The sequence below is a fragment of the Heteronotia binoei genome, unplaced genomic scaffold, assembly GCF_032191835.1.
Source record: "Heteronotia binoei isolate CCM8104 ecotype False Entrance Well unplaced genomic scaffold, APGP_CSIRO_Hbin_v1 ptg000995l, whole genome shotgun sequence".
NCBI classification, from domain to species: domain Eukaryota; kingdom Metazoa; phylum Chordata; class Lepidosauria; order Squamata; family Gekkonidae; genus Heteronotia; species Heteronotia binoei.
The window spans coordinates 91,214-109,810 of record NW_026800146.1 but is presented as its reverse complement, the minus strand read 5'-3'; the positions used below and the strand labels follow the sequence as shown (position 1 = coordinate 109,810).

The 18,597-nt window shown below is 45.0% G+C and overlaps 1 protein-coding gene across 1 annotated transcript; it reads left to right on the top strand.

Annotated features, from left to right (window-relative positions):
- Positions 1–17,137: 17,137 nt before the first annotated feature.
- On the top strand, positions 17,138–17,552 carry LOC132590893 (zinc finger protein 783-like). The gene has a single exon (XM_060263817.1). It carries the CDS (start codon positions 17,151–17,153, stop codon positions 17,439–17,441), a length of 291 nt encoding a protein of 96 aa, XP_060119800.1. The 5' UTR covers positions 17,138–17,150; the 3' UTR covers positions 17,442–17,552.
- Positions 17,553–18,597: the final 1,045 nt, after the last annotated feature.

Below are 18,597 nucleotides of genomic sequence, written 5' to 3'. Positions count from 1 at the left end.
TGCTTGGGTCGTCGGGGACCGGGGGGGGGGGGGGGGAAATCCCCCTGCCAGTTTTTGACGGTGCGCCGCTGATGGCGGCGGACAGGGTCAAGAGCCTGGGGGTACTATTGGAGCCTTCCTTAAAGATGGAGGCTCAGCTAGCAGCCACTGCCAAGTCCGCGTTTTTTCATCTTAGGCGGGCAAGGCAGTTGGCTCCCTTCCTGGATCACGATGACCTAGCAACAGTGATCCATGCTACGGTCACCTCGAGGTTGGACTACTGCAATGCCCTCTACATGGGGCTGCCCCTGTGCCGAACTCGGAAATTGCAGTTGGTGCAGAATGCCGCGGCCCGGCTGTTATTGGGCCTCCCAAGATGGGGGCACATTTGGCCGGGTCTTCGGACTCTGCACTGGCTTCCAGTAATATACCGAGTTCGGTACAAGGTACTGGTCATCACCTTTAAAGCCCTATATGGCCTGGGACCTGCCTACCTGAAGGACCGTCTCTCCCCACATGTTCCCCAGAGAGTACTGAGATCGGGAACCCAAAATCTTCTCGCTATCCCTGGGCCAAAAGAAGCCCGACTAAAATCTACTAGGGATAGGGCCTTCTCTGTTATGGCCCCTACATGGTGGAACCAGCTGCCGGAGGAGGTGAGGGCCCTGCGGGACCTTGTTCAGTTCCGCAGGGCCTGTAAGACAACCCTCTTCCAGCTAGCTTACACCTAACTGATATGGGAAATTAAATGTAGCTTCACCAGATTCCTGTTATACATACTGTTGTAATGTTTAATGTTTTTAAGGTTTTAAATGTTTTGAACGTTTTAAATGCTTATATATTTAAATGCTAGTTTAATTTTATGTTTGACTATCTGTTGTGAGCCGCCCTGAGCCACTTTCGTGGGAAGGGCGGGATACAAATAAATAAACAAACAAACAAACAAACAAATGGCAAATAGGGTATATCTGAAGCCGCCTGAAGGGAAGGGGGTTTGAAGGAGAGCCCCCAAATTTGCAGGAGATTTGTAGGGGACTCTTCCCTACAAACCCCCCAAGTCCCAAAAAGATTGGGCTAGGGGGTCCAATTCCTGGGGCACCCAAAGCCAAACCTAACTTCACACCAGAGAATCTCTATAGGACCCAAATGCACTATATACATCTATCTAATTTGTGAACCCTGCCACACAAAACACAATCTGTGCAAGGTCTGCTCTGCAGACCTGGCTGCAGCAAACCCAGATGCCAGCTCTCCAGCCCTGCCCCAAAGAACGCGGGGAGAGCTGGCCAAGCACAACAAGCCTGCTGGTTCTGGGTCTCTCACCCAGGTGCCAGCTTTCCTGCCACAGAACACACAATCTACGGATGCCAACTCTAAAGTCCTGCCCCAAACAACATGGGGAGAGCTGGCCAAGCACAACAAGCCTGCTGGCTCTGGGTCTCTCACCCAGGTGCCAGCTTCCCTGCCACAGAAAACACAATCTACAGATGCCAGCTCTCCAGCCCTGCCCCAAACAACACGGGGAAAGCTGGTCAAGCACAACAAGCCTGCTGGTTCTGGATCTCTCACCCAGGTGCCAGCTTCCCTGCCACAGAACACACAATCTACAGATGCCAGCTCTCCAGCCCTGCCCCAAACAACATGGGGAGAGCTGGCCAACCACAACAAGCCTGCTGGCTCTGGGTCTCTCACCCAGGTGCCAGCTTCCCTGCCACAGAACACATAATCTACAGATGCCAGCTCTCCAGCCCTGCCCCAAACAACACGGGGAGAGCTGGCCAACCACAACAAGCCTGCTGGTTCTGGGTCTCTCACCCAGGTGCCAGCTGCCCTGCCACAGAACACACAATCTACAGATGCCAGCTCTCCAGCCCTGCCCCAAACAACATGGGGAGAACTGGCCAAGCACAACAAGTCTGCTGGTTCTGGGTCTCTCACTCAGGTGCCAGCTTCCCCCCCAAAAAAAAAACCAGAACCAGGAAAAGGGACAACAGGAGAAGGCCAAGAAACTCAACTGTTTAAAAAGTGGCCTTTTCACCAATAAGAAACCTCAGGCCAAATCAGTCAACAACAACACTCCCCCCCTCTAAAACCAGAACCAGGAAAAGGGGGACAACAGGACAGGAGGATGCAAAACCTGCAGCAATAGATAATAGATCCAAACAGAAGGCCAACAAAAACTCAACTGTTAAAAAGTGGCCTTTTAAACAATGAAAATTAGGCCAAACAGCACCCCCCCCCCAGAACCAGAACCAGAGGAGAAAAGGAACAACAGCAGCACAAAACAGCAGCAACAAAGCAAACACAGAATCCTTTTAAAGATTCTTAGTAAAAAACTTAACTTTTAACAATACAGGAACTTTACCAACCCCTCCCCCCCAAAAAAAACCCCTTCACCCTAACCCCAAGAAATCCAAACCACCCAAATCAGGAGAAGTAAAAGGACACTGCACTTTTAAAAGTCCTCTCACTAAAGTAAGATATGGGCAAATTGGCAAAACCCCCCAACCCCAGGCCCCCTCCCCCAGCAGAACCCCCTAACCCCAAATAAGCTACTCACCACTCAAATCTGAATAAGTAAAGGGACTCTGAGAGTAGAGAAGACAGTCTTGGGGTTCTTGTTTTTATTTTAGTTGGTAAAAGGACTTTTTAACTGTCTTACTGTCTCCAAGTCTTACAGTCTCCAAGACTGTCTTACCTTAGACGTCTTCTCTACTCCAGGCAAATCTGGTAAGGCCGAGAGAGAGCAGCAGCAGCTGTGGCCAAGGGCGAGCACAGCACACACCAACACACACCGACACAGCAGCAATGGAGGAGTCCAGCCAGGCAGACTCCTTAAAAAGGTTCTTTGAAGATATTGGATTTATATCCCGCCCTCCACTCCGAAGAGTCTCAGAGCAGCTCACAATCTCTTTTACCTTCCTCCCCCACAACAAACACCCTGTGAGGTGGGTGGGGCTGGAAAGGGCTCTCCCAGCAGCTGCCCTTTCAAGGACAACCTCTGCCAGAGCTATGGCTGACCCAAGGTGCAAGTGGAGGAGTGGGGAATCAAACCCGGTTCTCCCAGATAAAAGTCCACACACTTAACCACTACACCAAACTGGCTCTCCCTTTGGCCCTACAGAGAGCAGTTTCAAAAAATAGCACTGCTCTGTGATTGGCCAGACAACAGTGCTTACTTGAATACCCAAGTAAGCAAAAGATCAAAAGAACAACAATGTTGCTGATGGCTGGGGGATCAGCTCCACAACAGCCCTGCAAAGCATGCATTTGCAATGCATTTTGCAAATGCATGCTTTGGATTGGCTGCTGGGGCTCCTCTTCCCCCCCCTGATCCCAGGGAGGCTATGGGAGAGGCAGGAAAAGGCTACCAAAGGCGGGAAAGGAGGCAAGCAGCTCCCCTGAGGCTGCAGAAGCCCCTTTCCCGCCTTTTCCATGGATTTCCGTATACTTCCGAATATCTATACGGAAGTATACGGGGAACCATACTCGGCATGTTAACCTGGGTGGGAACCTTCTCCTCTCCAGCAATTTAAATTGCCCAGCAGGAGAAGCTAGCTTCAGAAGCTGGCTTGTGGCGAGGAAGCCTCACACATCCACATGCAAATATGGTTGGGAGGCTTCTTCTGCTTGGCAGCTGATCTGGGGAGTGAAGAAGGCATTTAAAGAGACTGCAGTCTCTTTAAATGTCTTATCCAAGCTGCACTGCTACCACTACTACAGCACAACTTCGTGAGTAAACTCAGAAAGCATTTAAAAAGACCACAGTCTCTTTAAATGCCTTCTTCAAGTAGCTCACAAATAAAAGCTGAATAATACCAACTTTTATTTAGGCTTAGCTATATCAGTAGCTGAAAAGAAACTCTAATTTCTTTTCAGCTTAAAACCCCCCACAGTAAGTTACTTTTTTTTTGCGGGGGGGAGGCATGCTTGGGTAAACTGAATGCACACCCCTGATGCTGGACAATTGTTCTGTGACTAAACTGTTCAAGAATACCTGTGGCTTTGTTTCTTCTGTGATATTCCTTGCAGGTGTTTGTTTTAAATTTTGGGGGTTTTATTTTTTCAACAAAAAAGGTGGGGCATAGAAGGGGAAAAGGGGGAGGGAAAATATAAATGCACAAATAATTTTCAAATATTATGAATAGTTACATACATGTAAAATAAACTGTTTTAGTAGAAATACATATTTCAAACGTGAGCTTGAAGATTATGTTTTGATACATATTTTACTCACCTTGCAATACACTCAGTCATATAAAAACCTGTAAGGCATTAGAGAAATTCATGGTATGTCCTTTGAAGTCCACAGAAAAACATTAGCTTATCTTTTGATATTTTTATGTACATTCAAGACATGATGTCTTCTCTTTTCTGATGCTGTTACTTACTATATGTGCTTCACATAAGCAAGCATGTAAAGTTGATTGTCTTCATTTTTATCCAATTGACAGACATAAACATATACAATCTGAGAGATTTTTTTTCCATCCACATTATTGTAGAAGATTTTTGTTTGCTAGACTGAACAATATACCTACAATGGTTTTAAGAGGGAGATTTTTGAACAGGCCCTATACCAAAACAATTTGCCCTTGTGGCTTTTACAGGATTGATTCTCCCTTTCAAACTCTGCTGGAATGCAGTTTTTTTTAGATTATGAGGGATTACTATATAATGCCTTTATTCAACCAATCGTACCCCCATACTCTGGAAACCCTGCCTCTTTTGCTCAGTGATAAGAACAATCTAGTTTGTCTCAGTCCTTTTAGCCTTTGCATTAAAAAAAAGAAAAGAAATAAGTTTCTTCTACTGCTCAAGATTCATGAATCTATGAGCTTCTAAGGGTACAAAACGAAAGCAAAGACATTTTCTTTTGGGTTGGATTTACATGTGTCCTTCCATTGGCATAAGTGCTATTCTGCTAGCAGAAGAACTCTTTTCCATTAGAAATGTATAGCCAATGAGAGCTATGCTAAGAAAATTTAGCTATGCTAACAAAACTTGACTGCAGTGGCACCTTTAAGACCAACACAGTCTGTTTTCTGTGAAAAGCTGAGAACTAAACAACTTAGTTATTAATTATTATGTCTAAAGAGATAGAAGGTGATATCTCTGTTATGTCCTGGGGGTTCCATTGTGTTGACTGTTTTTACAATGACTGGTCTTTCAGCTTTGTTGTGCTAGAAAAAGAATGCTTCCCTCTTTGGGAATGTGCCATGCCAGAACCAAGATGTAGGATAAATATGGTACATTGACAGGTAAGCAAGATACTTGCTTTTAAAAGAAGAGCAGAGGTGATATTTGCATGCCACTTGGCATGTCAGTCAAGGTTCCTTGGGTGCCACTAGAATGGAACCCCCTGGTCCAATCTTTTTGGGAGTTGAGGATTCTTTGGGGGTAGAGGCCGCTGCAGCTTTCCTATAATTTTGGGTCCTCTACCTTTCATTATACCCTATTTTGCCATTGATTTCAATTACCCATAGTACATAATGGGACTGTGTATTTGGGAATAGCTGAATATCTCCCGAACCCCTATTAGGAGATATATGGCCTTCCAATTTTTTTAGCCCCGAATACCCCCAATCCAAATTATCCTTTTTTTTTTTTTTCTTTTGCACACCTCTATTCTTCAGTACAGAAGAAAACATATAACTAGGGCAGTTCAGTGAGTAAAAGGAAAGAAGAATGGTGGGGAAATCTTGCCTCTGAAGGAGGGAAGTGCACAGAGCCATCATAGTCATCATGTCATCAAGGTGATGCTCTGCTATTAGGACAACAACTCTAAAGTAAAACTGGCTGCTGCTAGAGTTTTTACACAAATACCAGAATGTCACCCAAAAGTCACTGGTGGGATGACATCACTTCTTGGGCAATGCCATCATTGTGGCCTAGGCCTTCTCCTTTCTACTGGTAGGTCCCCCCACCAGCCAGCTGGGAGCAGGGCCTGGTGACACTGGGGGGTCTGGCAGCCTAGTACTTCACGTAGTCAATCAAAAAACTTAGAGCCTCTCTCCTCCATTCAATATGGTGTTCTATGTCCTGCTTAGGAAAATACTGGCTGCCTTGCAAAAGTTAAACCAACAGAGATAGAGTGCAAAAGTGAAATAAACCAGAAGAAAAAGAGGCTGTGCATGTACTGGTTTTACCTCATGTACCAGTTTTACCTGGTATGATGGACAGCAGGCATATGCATGCTGAGAGGCAGTGCATGGGAGTGACAGCTAAAGGAATTGCAAGTGAGCAGGCCCACACCTATGAGGGAGCCTGTGGGGACACAGCCCCTGCCCCCGACTTCTGAGCGAGGCCCCCTGACTTTGGGCCCCCCACCTGGGGCCTCTGATCTCCTCGCTACCCTCCCTGCCTTCCCCACCACTCATATAACATGGGGGGCTGGTGCAGAAGGCCAGGACTGCTTCTGCCATTGGCCGGCCTGCTTACTATTTGAGTGGTGGGGAAGGGAGGGACTGCCCTCCCTTCCCCGCCACTCAAATAGTGCTCAGGCCAGCCAGCAGTAGAAACAGTTCCAGCCGTCCACGCTGGCCCTGTGCCCTATAGGATTGGCAGAGAAGGGAGATACTGCCCTCCCTTCCTCGCCACTCAAATAGCATGTGGGCTGGCCAGAAGCAGAATCAGTTTCGGCCTTCCATGCCAGTTAAAGGGCCTGCAGATCAGCTGCTCGGTGGACCCTTTAATTTGCAAGTGGGAGGCTGGGGGCTGCTTCTGCTGACCACCCCACACAGGATATGGGTGATGGGGAAGGGAGGGCAGCAGCAACGAGAGTGGCAGGAAGGGAAGAGAAGACTCTTCTCTTCCCTCCCTGCTGCTCTCATACCTGCTGCCCTTTAACTCCAGGGGAGGGAGGCTGGGGACTGCTTCTGCCACCAGCCCCATGTTATTTGCTCTAGTAGCTGCTGCCCTCTCTTCCCCATCACCCAAATCGCATAAGGCAGTTTTATTTGAAGGGAGTGGGAGGAAAGGCTATGGGGGCTGCTGAATGCCCCCTGAAAAATTTATAGCCCCCCCCCCATCTTCCAAATCCTGGCTATGGCCCTGCAAGTGAGTGACAGCTAATGGAACTCAATCTGATTGGAGGAACTGCTTCTAACTGTCAAAAGAAGGTGGCAGTAAGACAGTTGGAGAGAGAAGTTACAGAGTGGAAGCAGTTGGAGAGTGTATGGAAAAGAGCGTGATAATCTTTGTGATGTTCTGTAGTGTGTGACAAGAAACACAAAGCAGAGTCTGATTTAGAGCCCACATGGGGTGGCTTTGAATAGTGGAAGCTCTTGTAGAAGGCTGTTCCCAGGGTGTGGAAAAATGCCTTGCCTCAGCTGGCTTGTTAAAAGGATCTCTGAGCTCAGAGACAAGTAGGAAGGGTGGGGGAAAGGTAGCCCCTGGCATTACAACAGCATCTGGACTGCCTCTTAAGAGATGCTAATAACAGCTATTTGAAGAGACAATGGACATTCTTTTCCTCTAGGCAGGAAACAGGGTGGAGAAGGTATTGGGCTAGACAAGCCCCAGAGACTATCTCCAGGAATGAGCTGGAGATTTCCCAGAAGGCATGGGGGGGGGGCGGCGTTCCCAGAATGCCTACCAGAAGGAGGCTTCCCGGGGGACAACAGGAAAAGAAGCTTAAACCTGGGCGGACCAGGTAACAAGGAGTGAAGAGTGATATAAATTGGTGGAGTCAGAGGATTAGTAAAAGTGCTTGCTTTGAAGAGAAGGGGGTCTTCTCTCTGGAAGCTGGGACTGGAGGACATCAGTCTGCTACTCTCCAGCCAGTAGCCAGCAGCCATATTTGACCATGTGGATGGGCCTGGATGGATGCAGGAAGCCTGAAGCATGAGGTATCCTTAGAAGATTGTGTAACTTACTAAACTTAGATGTGCCTGCTCTGCTTATCAATCTGATAGGGCAACTGTTTAAACCAGGGACAGAAGGATGCATTTCAAACCAACTTTTCTGGCTGCTGATTGTGTGCTGTGCTAAAATTATGCTTGTGACTTCACTTTTTAAAAATAAACCTTTTTTTATATTGAAGGCTGTCAGTAAAGCTCTGTACCACATAATTCCCCAATCACCTTAGACCACGCCACTGTGAGAGGGGAGTCCCAGGAAGGGGAAAGGCATGCAGTTGGCAAGGGTGCCAATCCTCCAGGGGTCTCCCAAAGAAGGACATTGATCTCTGTAATAACCAGGTGCTGGGAAGGACTTCGAGGCCAGGCCTCAACACTGGAAAGGGGGATTGGGAGTCCTGTTCCTCTCAGTCAGGAACCCCTAAATTGAGCAGGTGGTGGCAGCATGCCCTAGTGGCAGGAGGAAGATTAGCTCCCTCCAGGAGTTGCCAACTCAATAAGAAGCTGATGGGACCGGGTCTGAAGGTCGAATCGGGCTGGTTCCATCACATAGACATTAAGAACAGTCTCTGTATTTGTAAAATGCAAAATCACTTATTAAGAAGGGAAACAGTTTCCTGTATTAAGCTCAGAGTCCAAAGGGGAAAAAGACTGGTAGTCTGATAGTTCAGGCTTTGGCAAAAGGTTTTGAGGTGGCCATGAAAGGCCCTCAAAAGTTGCCAAATGCAACTTTTATTTATCTTAAAGGGAAGATAGTAACAATTGTACCAGAGAAAGAGGTCTAGTGGGGAGACCTTAGTCTTATAAACCAAGGGGCAGACTCAAGATTGTGTGATTGAAAGTCGGAAAGAAATCTAGAACAGCTATAAAAAGATAGACTTTTAACATTGAGGATACCTTTAGTGAAACTTAAATCAACTAAAGGGTAACACTATATATTGTGAAGTCAGCAACCACAGACATAGTTCTGTGGTTTAACTGTCTGCCTACATCTTCTAAATCCCAAAAATCCATGTAAACATCCCACTCCTTCCCTGCCAGTCTGTGGAGACAGCCAGGTGGCTGAGAGTGACAATCGATTGTCACAGTGAAAGACCTGAGTGGTCACAGAAATATTTACACTACTCTTAAGAACTAACAAGGTTGCTGAGGAGAGATGTGGGTCTGAGGGAGTCAGGAGGGCTGGGAGCAGACACACCAGTCGACTCAAGAGACCAGACACATAAAGCCCAAGAGGCCAACCTAATTAGAGTTTGGAGAGTGAAGAATATAAGAACTGTGGACCCTGAGATACCTCAGTGAACCTCTGTATTGTAAAGCCTGAACTGTTTAGCAACTGTTATTCATCCAAGATACAAAGTAGCCTATGTAAATACATCCCTTCCCCCCAGCTGAAGACTGTGTGTAAATAAAAATCTGTGGTTAACTGTTAGGTTCTCTGATGCCTAAGTATTTGGGAATCAGCAGCAAATCAGCAGTGGTCCCCTACATACATAGTTATCCGTTTATCTGAAAATAAAAGAGAACCCTGAAGAGACTAGAAATCCTTATAATACCCACCGCCTTTACTTAGTAGTCGTGAGGTAACACCAGAAGGAAGAAACAAAGTTTGAAGGAGGGGCTGGGGTCGCCATAAGTTGCCATAAGTCACCTTAAGGGGTGCAGGGCGGTCATACCTGCCTGCTGCCTTCCTTACCTGCCCACCACCCTTCTCAGTTGCCCACTGCCTTCCTTGTCTGCCTTTCTTGCTCACCCACTGCATTCCCTGGCCACCTGCCACCTTTCTCACCCACCCACCTCCTTCCTCACCTGCCTTTCTCGCTCACTCACCCCATGCCCCCCCACCTAAATTTTTATCTCCTGACCCCCCTCTAAAATTTTCTAGTTACAGGCCTGCCCTGATGTAGCCAATCCTACTGGAGTTTACACTAGGTCCTGTACTAAGAGCCCTGTAACCTCTTGGAGGGTTGGCTACATCAGGGGTGTGTGGCCTAATATGCAAAGGAGTTCCTGATACAAAAAAGCCCTGCATTTATCCCTCTATGCATACAGTATAGCAAGCTACTTTTTGTTTGTGGTGGCCACGGGAAAGAGTGACATCTGTGCGTAGGCAAGGGCAGGGTGACATCAAAGAGGCATTTTAGTCTTACTGTTCAATATATTAATAACATGGAGGGATGGATGCTCTGGCATACCACTATATGATGCTGACTAGCTAGTTCAGCCTCCAGGTTTTATGTCTGAGTCGTCCAAATTCACTAAAATGCTTAAAAGAAGCAGCAAGAATAGTGATACCCTATTAACATTAAAAGTCTGTTTAAAAAACTCAGCAGCAATAAAAACAGAAATCCATTAATGGGAAGTGAATGAAAAATGCATATCAAAGAGATAAGATCACCTGTACCTTTGCTTGCAAAAATGAGCACACTGCTATGTAATACTTTAAACAGTTTATTTTATGAACCTGACCTAAGTCAGGTGACATGAAAGAATTCCCTAGTAAGAGAACCAGTTTGGTGTAGTGGTTAAGTGCGTGGACTCTTATCTGGGGGAAACGGGTTTGATTCCCCACTCCTCCACTTGCACCTGCTGGAATGACCTTGAGTCAGCCATAGCTCTGGCAGAGGTTGTCCTTAAAAGGGCAGCTGCTGTGAGAGCCCTCTCAGTCCCACCCACCTCACAGGGTGTCTGTTGTGGGGGAGGAAGATAAAGGAGACTGTGAGCTGCTCTGAGACTCTGAGTGGAGGGTGGAATATAAATCCAATGTCTTCTTCTGTGTTCTTCTTCTAGGTGAATAGCCTGTCATCAGAATCCATTGACCAGTAACTGAACTGAGTGGAATAAAACAGGGGATCCCCAGTATTTTTGAGCCTGTGAGCACCTTTGGAATTCTGACACAGCATCATGGATGCACAAAATGGCTGTCACAGGAGGCAGAGTCAGCAACAAAACATTGCTACAGCTTACTTTCAATTGCATAGGGACAATCCTTGTGCTGTGATGACAGCTTCTGCCAAAGCAGCATTTCTAAAAATCTGTATACCTAATCCAATCTCCTATGGAAATCTGAAGCCTTGCTGTTCAAAAGCCCCACCTGGTCTTGCCTACTTTTTAAATATACTTGATGGCCAACAGTAAAGGTGCTGATGGTATCTTGGCACCTATAGGTACCATGTTTGGGAACCCTGGAATAAAATATTAAGAGAGCTGAATGTAAATGGCTTTCTTCAAATCTGTATAATATAGCCCAGGCTGAAATGGGGGGGAGGGGACCAAATCCTGTCTGAAAATTTAAGTCCTACCTTTTCATAATAATTTGTGTAGTAATCTTGACCGAAATATTTTAGAGATGACCTGTGTCTTAGCCAAAGAATCAAATCTGGATCTCAAACTTTACTGTGCACTGTGAGCCACCCTGAGCCTGCTTGGGTGGGATATAAATCAAATAAACTAAACTAAACTAAAAATTTATTTCTGTTCTTGATTTTAAGAGTTCTGTGAGAAAATATTGCTTAGCATTTACTATTGCAAATGGTCAAAGAAACAGAAAAAATGCCTAAGCAAAATTTTTGAAAATGTGTGTGAATAACATATTATGCAACTGTTCTCCAGCGAAAGACATATGCTGCTTAAAGAAAATTAGTGCCTATACGGAAAAGGGTTTGACAATAAGAATCTTGCTGTTATGTAAAGTAACTATATTCATCATGGTCTAGCTTCATACATTCAATCACTTTTTTGGGGGTGGGGAGACTTCCAAACATTGATCCCATATATAGGAAATAGCTTTTAGTTAGCAATGTGTAAAGTTCAGGTAAGAAAACTTGTTATCTTAATCTTACCAAACCAGATCAATCTGTAACAAGAAGTACTCTGTCTTGATACATAGCTGTCTAGTTTATTTGCTATCCTTTAGGTGAGTGGTATTAATTATGCTTGGAATCAATACAGTAACTAGACAGAAAGCAGGATACCATTTGTTCTGAAACTGCCAATAATCACCAAAAGTGCTAGCATAGATCACCCAGTTCTAAACGCTGATACTAGGTGTGCACATAATAGCCATTACAGTGTATGGTCAAGAAACCAGCTATCTCAGTTATTACCAACAAAGAGGATCAATTTAAGCAATGTTCTTAATTGTTTTCAGTGCTAAATGCTATACTTCAACAGTTTTTCACTGTGTTCTGTTGGAAGATAAATCCAGCAGGGAACTTTAGAACAAGATCCCTTTTTCAACCATGCTGACCAAAATCTGTATAAATCTGTTATGAGTTCAATTAAGTTGATAAAAATCCACCAACTGTTTATGCAACTAAGTTCTAAATAGGGCTGTTTATTTGGAAATTCGTGCAATACACTTTCCATATGAAAGATCAAAGTTCAAAGAAGCAAAGTCAATCAAATACAGATCTATGTTGGCCTGAGGTCTTGGAGCCTTATCTTGGCTGCAGTAATGCACACTATGTCCATTATTGCAAAAATAACAATTTAGATAATCAGGGCTTTTTTGAGCAGGAATACACAAGAACACAGTTCCGGCCAGCTTGGCATCAGGGGGTGTGGGCTAATATGCAAATGTGTTCCTGCTGGGCTTTTTCTACAAAAAAAAACCTGAGTGAAACAATGGTGACATCAGGAGTGTGACCTAATATGCAAATGAGTTCCTGCTGGGCTTCTTCTATAGACTAGTTTTAGAAACCAGGGAGTATAAAGCACTTTCATTTTCTTTTCATTCTACAATATTATTGCACCAATCTTGAGAAAACTGACCGATTCTGCATTTAGCATTTGCCTCCCTCCTGTGTGGTGCTCCTCGTGGTGGCTCTTCTTCCCGGATTCTCCATTGGCATCTCTGGAACAGGGCTGCATGTTCCCTTGCTCTTGTAGATACATCAGTCCCAGACCTCTCAAGGCCTTAAAATCATAACCAAAACCTTGAATCTGACCCAGTACTCAATTGGCAGCCAGTGTAGCTGGCGTACCACAAGTAGAATATGTGCCGTCCATGGCATTCTCATCAGGACTTGCACCAATGCATTCTGGACCCATTGAAGCTTCCAGGTAAGACTCAAGGGTTGGCCAGCATAGAGGAGTTACATTAGTCTAATCCGGAGGTTACTGTCACATGCAGGGCTCATTTTGTAGCAGGAGCTCCTTTGCATATTAGGTCACACACCCCTGATGTAGCCAGTCCTCCAAGAGCTTAGAGGGCTCTTATTGCGGGGCCTACTGTAAGCTTTTGGAGGATTAGCTACATTGGGGAGGTGTAGCCTGATATGCAAAGGAGCTCCTGCTACAAAATGAGCCCTAGTCACATAGATTACCATGGCCAGGTCCAAGCAAGATTGGAGGGGAGCTAACAGCCAGACTTCATAGAGATGAAAAAATGCCACCCTGGCAGTATGCGTGACCTGGGCCTCCACTGAAAGCAAGGTAAACAGTGTCACTTCTAAGCTCTTGATGGTAGACACTGGTGTTAGTAGCGCAAGAGTCAGCAGTCTGTGCTCAAACTCCAGCCCCACTCCCCCTAACCACAGAACCTCCATCTTTGATTGGTTCAAGGGGAATCTAATATACATTTGTGTTCATCAGAGAGTTTTAGCTTGTATGGGTTGAAATCCGAATATTCTTTAATTATTATTTTTAACAAGGTGCTTTGTTGCATATAATTATTTATTAAAGTCAGCTTTCTACAATCTTATTTAATGAGTGTTGTAAGTTTCCTTTGTGGTCACATAACTATCCAATATTCTTGGCCAGCTTTTACTCCTTGACCCTCCAAGATAATAATGTTAAGGTCTTAGATGATTTTGGCCAGTACTATTGTTTTAGGTAAATGAGGTTTTTCTGTATCTGAGTGGCTTCAAGAGTTTCCAGAACTTTTCATTCTGCTAAAAGTTGTTTATAGGTGTATTTCTTGCTTCTTTTTTATGTTCCTTTTCTAAAACGTTGATCTTATCCAATCTAACAAACTTAATTTTAGCTTTTTCTTTTTTCACGAGAGGAAGTGGAGTTGCTCTCAAGACAGCCTTCATAGTCTCTCATACTATTGGGAGGGGGACTCCAGAATGAGAATTCTTGTTGAACTATGACATTATGTCATCTTCAAGATGGCTTTTTATTATTCCGTTGTAATAAAATTGATTTGTTCATGCATCAAGTTTGTCCTGTATTTGTTTTTTCAGTCAGAATGCAATCCAGCCAACATGATCTGTTAATAGTTTGGAGCCTATATTAGCTGAAACAGTTATTTATAAAGAGAGTGGGAGACCAGAATGTAGTTGATTCTGGCATGTTTCTGATGTCAAGGTGAATAAAATGTGTAATCCCTCTCTGCAGGGTGGAAAGCTCTCCAAATATCAAAGAGCTGAAATTTGTCAAGTAACATTGTCAATTTGGTAGTTCCAAAGGGAGCTTTTGCAGTACCATGTTTGGGATGAGATTTGTCCAAAAATTTATCAGAAATGTAATTTAGATGTCTTCTGATGATTAGGTTCCTTTCCTGAAAGAACTTGAGAGAAGCAAGCATGTCTTCTAAGAACTGAAGTTGGGCTGAGTAAGGGGCATAAATCTATTTGTGGGTTTCCCACCCCCACCCCTCATTTCCTAGCATTCCTTTAATGAATAAGACTCAAGCAAAGGAAACCTCCTGTAAAGTATTCACTAATACTTTACCATGTAACAGCCAGGATATAATAATATCAAACAGACACTTCTCATACAGTATAAAAATACACAGTAAGCAATGAACTTTCAATTGTACAATTAGAAATAACACACAACAAAAATATACAAACATACTTCGAAGTCCATATTTCCATAAGTCAAAACTGCTCTCCAAAATTCTGTTACAAATTCTCCAGGTAGCTACATGAAGAGAATTTTGGAAAAGTTTTGACTTATGGAGTATGGACTTCGGAGTATGTTTGTATATTTTCGTTGTGTGTTATTTCTAATTGTACTATTAAAAGTTCATTGCTTACTATGTATTTTGATATTGTATGAGAAGTGCTTGATATTATTATATACTGTCTATTACATGGTAAAGCCAGTTTGGTGTAGTGTGCGGACTCTTATTTGGGAGAACCGGGTTTGATTCCCCACTCCTCCACTTGTAGTTCTGAGAAGTGTCTGATATTATAATGTACTGTCTATTACATGGTAAAGCCAATTTGGTGTAGTGTGTGGACTCTTATCTGGGAGAACTGAGTTTGATTCCCCACTCCTCTGCTTGCAGTTCCTGGAATGGCCTTGGGTCAGCCATAGCTCTGGCGGAGGTTGGCCTTGAAAGGGCAGCTGCTGTGAGAGCCCTCTCAGCCCCAACCATCTCACAGGGTGTCTGTTGTGGGGAAGGAAGATTAAAGAGATTGTGAGCCGCTCTGAGACTTTGAGATTCAGAGTGGCGGGCAGGATACAAATCCAATATCTTCTTCTAAAGTATTAGTTAAGACTATTTACTATTTACTGGGGGTTTCCTTTGCTTGAGCTTGATTACCCTCAGGATCCCATGTGTTTGCTTTTTAGTACCTTTCATTTTGGGGACATTATGGCTGAATTGCCTATTTTTGCACACTCTGTTGCTGATAAAGATAGGATCATTGCTGCCTTCCCAGCTGTCATTGAATCTGACTTAGATAACATTCCATGTAGCTACCTGGAGAATTTGTAACAGAATTTTGGAAAGCAGTTTTGACTTATGGAAGTATGGACTTGGGAATATATCTGTATATTTTTATTGTGTGTTATTTCTAATTGTACTATTGAAACTTCATTGCTTACTGTGTATTTTGATATTGTATGAGAAGTATCTGTTTGATATTATTATATACCATTACATGGTAAATTATTAGTGAAGTAATGTACTATTTACTGGGGGTTTCCTTTGCTTGAGCTTGATTACCCCCAGGACACCATGTATTTGCTTTTTATTTTTATTTTATTTTAGTAGATTTATAGTCCGCATTTCCCCATAATGGGCTGAGGGTGAATCACAAGCATGATAAAATTTATTATTTATTTATTTATTTATTACTTTGCATTTATATCCCGCCCTCTCCGCAAGCGGACTCAGGGCGGCTTACAGTATCATAAAAACAATCAATTCCATAAAACATATAAAACCATAATACATTTATCAGTTTAAAACCATTACGCTATCTCGATCCAGTCTGGCGGTATTGGGTTCTGACTATGACCACCAGCTTCTGTAGGATGTCCGGTGGCAGCTCATTTTCAGTCAACCAGAAATGCCTGTCTAAACAGTTCGGTCTTACAGGCCCTGCGGACCGCCGACAGATCCCGCAGGGCCCTTATAGCTTCTGGGAGGGTGTTCCAGAGTTCTGGTGCTGCCACCGAGAAGGCCCTAGATCTTGTTGCGCATAGCCTGGCTTCTTTTGGGCCAGGGGCAGACAGCAGATTTTTTGTCCCTGATCGCAGTGCTCTCTGGGGGATATATGGGGAAAGGCGGTCCCGTAGATAGGCAGGTCCCTGACCATAAAGGGCTTTAAAGGTTAATACCAACACCTTGAAGCGAACTCGGAACACAACAGGCAACCAGTGCAGCTCTCTCAGCACTGGCTGAATGTGCCCCCGTCGTGGTAGAACAGTAACAAAGAACCCCAACAAGTAACAAAGAAACAGTAGAACAGTAACAAAGAACCCCAACAATAAAACCATAAAACAATCAATGGTACAGCACATTTTATAGATTAAGATATAGATGTCATAAGCGTTATAGATGTCACAGTTGCCTCTCTTTCCTGCCACAGTAGGCCTGCCTCTCTTTCCTGCCACTGAACCACAAATTTAGCCAAATCTTTCCCTAGAAACATAGCTATAGGGGTTGGCCATTTCAAGCTCGTGTGCCATTCTCATTCTTTACAGCTCTCTCTCTCTCTCTGCTTGAATTTATGGCCATCTGTAGTTGGTGTTCTCTCTCTGCCTGTCTCTCTTCCAACTGTCTCCTGGCTGCATTCTCTCTCTCCTCTTTCTCAAGTTCCATCTGCTTAATTTGCAGCTGGAGATGCAAAACCTCTTCACTTGGTGGTACTGTTCCTCCGTCTGATGCCTTCTTGGCATACGCGCCAGCTGCGTGACTGAGAGGGCTCTGGAGCCTCAGCATTGTGCCATGGAGCCCAGGCAAACAGTGCCCTTGCAGGCTGAACAGAGTTTTGCCAGAGACTCCAAACAGAATGTGGCTGAGCTTTTCCTGTGGATGGTGGTGGCCACCATCCAAGCCATCGAGAGGAAGATGGATTCTCATGCCACACTGCTGCTGAACCTGGAGCAAAGGTGGACTTTGGCAACCAGATGGAGTGCAAGCTGAATGCGTTGGACACTCTGATCGAGGAGTACAAGCTGCTCCAGAGGAGGCTGGAGAACATGGAGAACCTGCTGAAGAACCAGAACTTCTGGATCCTGAGGCTGCCCCCGGGCTCCAAGGGGGAAACCCCCAAGGTGCCAGTGACATTTCAGGACAACTCTGCCTACTTCTCTGAGCAGGAGTGGGGCAACCTGGAAGGCTGGCAGAAGGAGCTCTACAAGAATGTCATGAAGAGCAATTATGAGTCACTGGTCTCTCTGGATTATTGCGAAGCCTGAGCTTCTGTCCCGGATTGAGCAAGGGAAGCCTGCCTGTGAAGAGAAGGAAGAGGTCTCCAAGGAGAGGGAGATTCCTGCAGAACCCAGCCCAGAAGGGTTGGTGTTTAGGCCTGTCCTTCCTACTGAAGGAGAAGATGTTCATGCGGGAGACCAGGGGAATGCTGAAGGAAGGAGGTGTCCAAGCAGCCCCAGTGCAGGGAAGCAGGAGCAAGAGCTGAACCTCGAGGGCCCCCCAGATGCCAGAGAAGGCCAGCTGCACCTCAAGCCCAGCCTGGACAGTGGCCTTCCCAGCTCTCACTTCCTGCCCTTGGATAAGATGCATTTCAGGGGCGAGGGAGACACTGCCGAGAGACAGATCCTTGAGAAGCCCAGCACAGCCCTCCCAATGGACAAGGAGATTGCCAGCATCAAAATGGAGCCCGAGCAAGAGCTGGAAAACTTTGAGCCGTGGATGCTGATCGGGATGTCTTCTCCTCAGACATCAGACCAGCAACTCCTGCTTGGCTCTTGTTTCTAAGCACAGATGTGTCTTCCGGCTTCTGTCTCCCAGAACAGAGGAAAATGCACTGCCTAACTCTAGCCTCTCTGCCCAGTTGACCCAGTAGCTAGAAATAAATAAAACCCCTTCACCACACCTTTACCAGATCTTTTACTTGGTCTTGCCAGCACCTTAAAAAAATGTGGCTTCCTTAAGCCAGACAAAGGGGAGAAAAGCGGGGGGGGGGGGGGGGGACTCTGAAAAATAAACCAATTATGCTCTGTCTCTCCAGGTCAAATCTGGCATATCCCACTGCTAAAAGCCACCATGTCATGACCCAGCTGGGGATGCCACCTGATGCTGCCACCACTCTGGAATTAGGGCTCCTTGGGAAGGCCCAGCATCTCCTCCCAAGCCCTTCAGATCCCTTGCTTTGGCCAAGAAAACAGGCATGTAGACCAGGCAGAGTAACAAAGAACAACAAAAAGGTTTATTAATACAGGAAAATCAATAAAGGGCAAGTGAACAGATACGATGCTTTAAAACTATAGTAATGTGTGTAAAGGAAAATAAACATAAAGTTCCTAACGCGACTGACTTAACTGTTCCTAGTTTATTAGGTCCCAGGCCTCGGCCTGCTCACTCTCTCCCTCAGAGTGAGGATCTTCCTCCTAAACA